Source organism: Rana temporaria, chromosome 2, assembly GCF_905171775.1.
Source record: "Rana temporaria chromosome 2, aRanTem1.1, whole genome shotgun sequence".
Taxonomy (NCBI): Eukaryota; Metazoa; Chordata; class Amphibia; order Anura; family Ranidae; genus Rana; species Rana temporaria.
In genome coordinates, this window is record NC_053490.1 from 68815791 (window position 1) to 68823323 (window position 7533).

General features: G+C 49.4%; 1 protein-coding gene across 3 annotated transcripts in view; it reads right to left on the bottom strand.

Annotated features, from left to right (window-relative positions):
- Positions 1-7254, bottom strand: part of INTS6 (integrator complex subunit 6) — a 91374-nt gene extending 84120 nt beyond the window's left edge. For 2 of the 3 annotated variants that reach the window (XM_040340330.1, XM_040340329.1), the window contains exons 1-2: positions 6799-7229; positions 6609-6686 (exon numbers count right to left, since the gene is read on the bottom strand). In XM_040340330.1, coding sequence (XP_040196264.1) covers positions 6609-6686; positions 6799-6909 — 189 coding nt within the window. In that variant the 5' untranslated portion in view covers positions 6910-7229. Of the gene's footprint in view, positions 1-6608; positions 6687-6798 lie in introns of all 3 variants that reach the window. The other variant, XM_040340331.1, reaches the window with a different exon arrangement.
- Between the last annotated feature and the right edge of the window lie 279 nt (positions 7255-7533).

Sequence of the window (7533 nt, forward strand, 5' to 3'; positions counted from 1 at the left end):
GGAGAGATCCCCCTACTAAAAGCAGCTTGTTGGGTTGAACGAAGAACTTCTTCTAATGTGTATCCAGCTTTACACAGCTCGGTCTCTGTGCTGGGCACACGCTCAGAAAACACTGACCCCTTCTAGCGAAACATAAGTGCAGCGTATGGGCATTTGAGCCCACCATTTTGCCGCTGAATACATGTGTTACATGGGTGACTGCTCAGGTCTGCACATGCTGCTGCGTCTGTAATGCTCCATAGTGTAGCAAACCACACTCGGCAAGACATGTTTGGCAGGAGGTACCAGTTGCCAAACACCTACCAGTGAAGTCAATGGGACTGTACTACAACCAAATACAAATGCTGTATTCTTATACAAATTGACACTTGGTATCAGAAAACTATGTTTTTAAAAACTAAAAAATAATGCTGGCATTACCACCTCCAGCACACCTCTGCTTCTGATGATTTTTTAGGCTTGGTTTACATATATGCAGTTTTCCCATTACTTTTTGCTCCACCGAAAACGCATCTCTAGGGAAAGCACATAGCGTGGTGCAGTTCCTACTGCATGGGGGTGCAATTAGGATTACTGGTACCCCCACACATTTCCTGAGCAGCAGTGCGTTGTTCCCTGCGGTTTGTTGAAGGAACAAGCACGATCCCACAGCAACAATCGCCCACAAAAGTATGAACCAAGCCTAAGGCTCGGTTTAAACATGCTTTTAGGCGCTTTTTGGCAGAAATGCACTACAGTCAACCCAACATGGTTTCCTATGGGACATGTTCACATCTATGCTTTTTTTCAGTTGCTGCGTTTATGGCAAGTGTCAGGGAAATTTCAAAATGCTAAACGGTGTGCTTTTGGTTCAAAAGACTTAAATGAGAAGCTGCAGAAAAGCATGTAGCGCATTTTTGCTGCCATTTGCAGTTTTTAATCTGCCCAACAAACTGGTAAAAAAAAAAACATAAAAATGCAAAAGCATGTGCAAAAAACACAACCCACCAAAACCAAACTGCATAGGTGTAAACCAAGCCTTACTGTTCATTTGGGGTGCTTTCACATGGTCCCCGTTGCCCTTTAGTTGCAACGCAGTGTACTTGCAGTCTTGTTTGCTTTTTGTCAGACTTTATTGCGTCCTGCGATTTTGGTGCATTTTGCAGGAATTTTGATGCGCTTTCAGAAACGTGCACCAAAACCGCGGGATATAACTGAAGTTTATGACGAAGTGCAACCAACCTGCACCAAGACTGCAGGTACAGTGCGCTGCGGCCAAAACATAGCGGATCAATGTAAAGCTGCCCTCACACCACATGCGGTGCAGGAAACGTGCTGCCCTCGTTAGGCCCCTTACACACAAGTCGGGAGTCTGCCTGCTCAGTGGGGAATCTGTTTACCGATACCCGCTGAGCAGGCAGATGGTTGGCTCTTGTCAGCTCATGCAGGGCAGAGACAGCCCACTCTCCTCTCTGGGCGTTTGAATGTAAACAGACCGTCTGTCCATTTACACCGACTGCCATCTGATCCAATCGAGGAATGGCAAATGGATCCCACTATCAGTCTGTTTTTAGCGCATAGAAACAGGTTGGATGTTGGCGGATGTCAACGGACACATTTGTTGACACCTGCTCTAAAGGGGAGACTGGGGGGTCTGTCTGCTTAGCGGGGAAACTATCTGCTGATCCGGTGGATGACAGGTCCGTGTCTGCTCTGCTTATGGTAAGCGGACACAGACGCAGTGCGCTCTCCTGTATGGAAAATCTGATGTAAACAGACCGCCTGTCCGTTTTAGGGCTGCAACTAACGATTATTATTATCATAATCGATTAGTTGGCCGATTATTGTTTCGATTAATCGGATAATAGCCTTTAAAAAAAAAATTGCATTTTTTAGGGCCAATTTTGTTGTTGGGCAGATTACAAAACACAAATTGCTGCAAAAACACATTACATGCTTTTCTGCAGCTTCTCCATTGAAGTATATTGAACAAAAAAAACAAAATCGCACCATTTTGCGTTAAAAAGTCCTTGCCTTTTTTTTTTAACCCCATTATGTTACTGGCCGATTAATCGATTATGAAAATTGTAATCGATTAATTTCATAATCGATTAGTTGTCGATAAATCCATGGGTCGTCAACCCCCGGTCCGCAGCTCTCCAGCCGGGCCGCAACGCACAGGACACATTGGCGGGCCGTACCGCCACTATATCCATTGGAAATTCAGCTGCGCAGAGGCGCGCCGCTGTCCCGCCCTACATACGTGCAAGGCTACGCTACACAGAGTCCTGGCGCAGCCGCCCGATGAAAGCAGAGAGAGAGAGAATTACGTCATCTCTCCGCCCACCCGCTCTATGCATTCCCGCAAACGGCTCCCCCTCACATTCCCGCGCTGAGACTGTAAGTACAGTGGGCACTGCTGAGGGACTTTTATATTGTTTAATACTGGCACATTTATTTTATTTTTTTATACTGGGACATTTAATAATTTTTTTTATACTGGGACATTTAATCATTTTTTTATACTGGGACATTTAATAATTTTTTTTATACTGGGACATTTAATCATTTTTTTTATACTGGGACATTTAATCATTTTTAAACTGGGACATTTAGGGCTGGTTCACACTGCAGCGATGTCAGAGTTCGGATGTGATTTGCACCGCAGTGCACGTCACATGCGATCTCTGTGCGATGCGATTTTAGCCATGCAAATTGTATGGATGAATTCATATCAAACGCGCACAGGACCCTTTTTTTTTGTCCGTAGCAGAAACGGATCGCATGGGTGTGAACACCCATGCGATCCGATTCCTGTCCAAATTTGCAGATCGCACTGTGATATGCGAACTGATTTGGGGGTGTTAACTTTTAACTGACACTCCCAGCAGTTCGCATAGGGCAATGTGAACTGCCGCCGGAAAACCTGCGATGCGGGAACCCGCAGTGGATTTGCAGGGTTCCTGCACCGCAGCAGTGTGAACCGTCCCTTAACCACTTAAGCCCCGGACCAATATGCAGCCTAAAGACCCAAGGTGTTTTTACAGTTCGGGACTGCGTCGCTTTAACAGACAATTGCGCGGTCGTGCGACGTGGCTCCCAAACAAAATTGGCGTCCTTTTTTCCCCACAAATAGAGCTTTCTTTTGGTGGTATTTGATCACATCTGCGGTTTTTAGTTTTTGCGCTATAAACAAAAATAGAGCGACAATTTTGAAAAAAAAGCAATATTTTTTACTTTTTGCTGTAATAAATATCCCCCAAAAACATATATAAAAACATTTTTTTTCCTCAGTTTAGGCCGATACGTATTCTTCTACCTATTTTTAGTAAAAAAAATCGCAATAAGCGTTTATCGATTGGTTTGCGCAAAATTTATAGTGTTTACAAAATAGGGGATAGTTTTATTGCATTTTTATTTTTTATTTTTTTTTTACTACTAATGGCGGCGATCAGCAATTTTTTTCGTGACTGCGACATTATGGCGGACACTTCGGACAATTTTGACACATTTTTGGGACCATTGTCATTTTCACAGCAAAAAATGCATTTAAATTGCATTCTTTATTGTGAAAATGACAGTTGCAGTTTGGGAGTTAACCACAGGTGGCGCTGTAGGAGTTAGGGTGCACCTAGTATGTGTTTACAACTGTTTGGGGGTGTGGCTGTAGGAATGACGTCATCGATCGTGTCTTCCCTATAAAGGGAATGACGCGATCGATGCGCCGCCATAGTGAAGGACGGGGAAGCCGTGTTTACACACGGCTCTCCTCGTTCTTCAGCTCCGGGGAGCGATCGCGACGGAGCGGCTATAAACAAATAGCCGCGCCGTGGTCCCGGATCGCTCCCCGAGCGGACCCGACCTCCGCATGTAGCGGGGGGGGTCCCGATCAGACCCCCCACCCGCTAATAGGGGAGGACGTACCTATACGCCCATGTGCCTGTACGTGCCATATTGTGGACGTATATGTACATGGGGTGGTCCTTAAGTGGTTAATAATATTTTTGTACTGGGACATGAATAATATTTTTATACTGGGGCTTAGATAATACTTTTATACTGGGACTTTTAATAAGGGGCGGTTCACACTGCTGCAATGCGAGAACCCTGCGAATCCGTGGCAGGTGATGTGGCAAGTGACATTCCGCATCTGGTGACAGGCAACGTGGCAAGTGACACGCTCAGGGCTTCCATGGATTCTGCATTATAGCGAGTTGAACTATTTCATTTATTACTACAATGTAATAATAGAAATAATGCGCTGACAAATTGCCTGCGAAAAATCGTTTACCCCCCGCGTGCCAACCCCAACCCCCGCCTTGGCACAATTTTCGTCCACGCAGCAGGTCCCCGGGGTCAAAAAGGTTGGGGAACACTAGATTAATCAATTAGTTGTTTCGGCCCTAGTCCGTTTACACCTGACTGCCATCTGGGTGGGGAACGGATCCCGAACCATTTTTATTGGTTATGATTTGATGTCGGCGGGTGTAAACGGACACGTCCACCGCTCTATTGAGGAGAATGGAGGGTCCAATCGGGCCCGCTAGCTCAGCAGAGAACATGTCCACTGATCTGGCTTTACACCTGCCTGCCATCCGAGCAACAGATGGGGAACGGATCCCCATTTGTTTTTAATCTGATCAGATTGGATGTTGGCAGGCATCAATGGACACGTCCGTTAACATCTGCTCCTCCATAGAGGAGACTGGATCCCCATCTGTCTGTTTTTATCTGATCAGATGTCAGTGGGCATCAATGGATACATCTTCTGCTCTATAAAGAAGAATGGAGGGTCCCATCATGCCCACCAGCTCTGCAGGGAATCTGTCAACTGATCCAGCAGACAATTGGTCCATGCCCTCTCCGCTTACGCAGAGTAGACACAGCCTGCTCTCCTCTGCTGGCGGTTAGATGTAAACGGAACTCCCGATCCAATCGACAGATGGGGGAACAGATCCCCAACTGTATATTTTTAGTTGATTGGATGTCGGTGGGTGTCAATGGACACAAGTCTGGGATCGTAGTCCTAACCAAACTCCCCTTTAAACGCCAGGAAGCCAACACTGAACACGGCTAATCCCAGGCAGGGAGACATTTCCTGGCCTGTGTAGAAGGACCAGGAAACATCTCACTGTCTGTAATTAGCAGTGTCAGGTCCTGGGGGGGGGGTCAGGCAGGTGGGCAAGGACTAGGATCCCTAACATGCCCGAGCCCATCTCTAATGTACAGTAACACCCGCTGCTCTATAGAGGGGACTTATCTCCATCTGTCTGTTTTTATCGGATAGGAACGGATGTAGGCAGGTGTCAATGTATACATCCGCTGCACTATAGAGAAGTATGGAGGGTCCTATCGGGCCTGCCAGCTTATGCAGAGCAGACACAGTGAGCTCTTCTCTATGGGTGGTCGGATATAAACAGACCGCCTGCCTGTTTACACCAGACTGCCATCTGAGTGACAGATGGGGAGTGGATACCCAACTATATTTATTGGTTACGAATGGATGTCAGTGGGTGTTAACGGACACATCCGCCACACCATAGAGGAGACTGGAGGGTCTAATCGGGCCCGACAGCTCAGGAATAAGGATGAGCTCCAGCGTGTTCGCATAGTACACGTGCAGAGCCCGCCAGGAAGTGTGCACCACGCTGCACTAATCACAGCCAGGGAGACATTGTCCCGATGCTCAGCGGCAGAGATCGGGAAATGTCTCCCTGCCTGTGACTAGCGCAGCGTGGTGCACACTTCCTGGCGGGCTCTGCGCGTGTTCTATGCGAACACCCCGGAGCTCATCCTTACTCAGGAACGATCCCCATCCGTCCATTTTTATTTGATTGGATGTCGGAGGGTGTCAATCGACACGTCCGTTAACACCCCCCATCTGTCTGCTTTTATTGGATAGGATCGGACGTCGGCGGATGTCAATGGACACATCTGCCGCTCTATACAGGAGAATAGAGGAGCCGAACAAAAATCCGACAGGCAGATCTAATCGGCCCAATTGTGTGAAAGGGTCCTTGGATGCGCGTGGACACAAATACTTGCCAACGGCACCCAAAATGCACCTTTGCTGCCAAAGTGCTTGGTGCCACAGGTGCAATTCACAAGTCGCGTTGGCTGTACTTTTTTTTTGCGCGTTCATCAGCTGCTCATTGAAATGAACAGGCTGTCCAAACAGAACGTGCAAAAAATGTGCGGGAACGCATACGTCCCAGGGGGTGACCTGGCCCTAGAGGTCTGCTGCCCCCATGGACGGTGATAAGACCTGACGGGGGGGGGGGGGTCTAAGCCTCCCCCTACAGACACCCCCAGATGTTAAGATCTGACAGAGGTCTAACCCTACAGACACCCCCAGACGTGATAAGACCTGACAGGGTCTAACCCTCCCCCCTACAGACACCCCCAGACGTGATAAGACCTGACAGGGTGTCTAACCCTCCCCTACACAGCGTGTGATTAAAGGGCCCCTCCATGCAGTGCCAGCTGTACTAGGATGAGGAGTGATCGGTGCCAGCTGTTGCAGAAGTTGGGAGGACTGTGGTCCATGTGCAGTCCTCCAGGGCCTGATCCATGTAGGATCCCCCCTCTCCTCCCTCCCATGTCCCTGTCGGTGTGTGCGGTTATCATACCTTGATGCCATACGGGGGCTCCTCCAGGGTGACCAGCATGTACCTGTCTCCTCTGCTGGCGGGATCCCGAGACCGGAGCTGAGGGGACAGAGAAGAGGGAGAGGGGGGGTGATGAGTACACATAAGAAGACAGTGAGTGAGCTGCACTTCTTCCCCGGTCCTGTGGGGGCGCTGTGTTCCGGTACTATACCTTCATAAACGTCTCTACAGCGCCCTTAGCTATGTCCAGGTAGGTAGTGCCCAGGTAGGTGCGCTGGTTCATGGACGCGGACGTGTCTAGGAGGAAGAGTAAGATGGGCATAGTGGTGCCGGTACTGAGGAGGAGGAGGAGGGGAGAGGATGGAGGAGGGGGGAGGCCTGACACTCTCAGCCTATGTGCCCCATTCTCCTCTTTGTGTGACAGCCGTGTGGTGTTTATCGGGGGTGGCCGGTCATATGTCTCTGTACAGGGAGGCCCCGGGGCTCAGTGTGCTGTTTGTAGGCCGGACTGGCCTTGTTTATAACCCCCCGCCCGGTTCCCTTCTTCCCTTCCCTCGGTGGATGTGACAGAAGTTTGAATGAGTTCAGCACTACTTCCCCCTCTCGCAGCCTCTGTCTCCCTCTACTGAGCGCTTCCTTTCGCACTCGCGGCTTTTTAAGGCGGGCGGGAGGGGCCTCGGCGGGTTCCTAGTAAAAAGGGCCTCTTACGTCAGGCGCGTCACGTCACCGAGCCCGAGCCCGCCGCTCATTTGTTCGGGAGGGAGGGGGTGCGCGTAACCGTGTCGCGACCAGGTCCGCTATGAGTGGCTGAGGCGATTGGCGCGCCCCTGTTGGAGAGGGAGGTGTTAAAGCGCGCGGCTAGGAAGGGGAGGAGACGTGGTGGCTTGGAAGGGGAGGGACTCTAGCGTGGACGCGGACTTATTTTTTTTCCCTCCTCTCTCCTTGT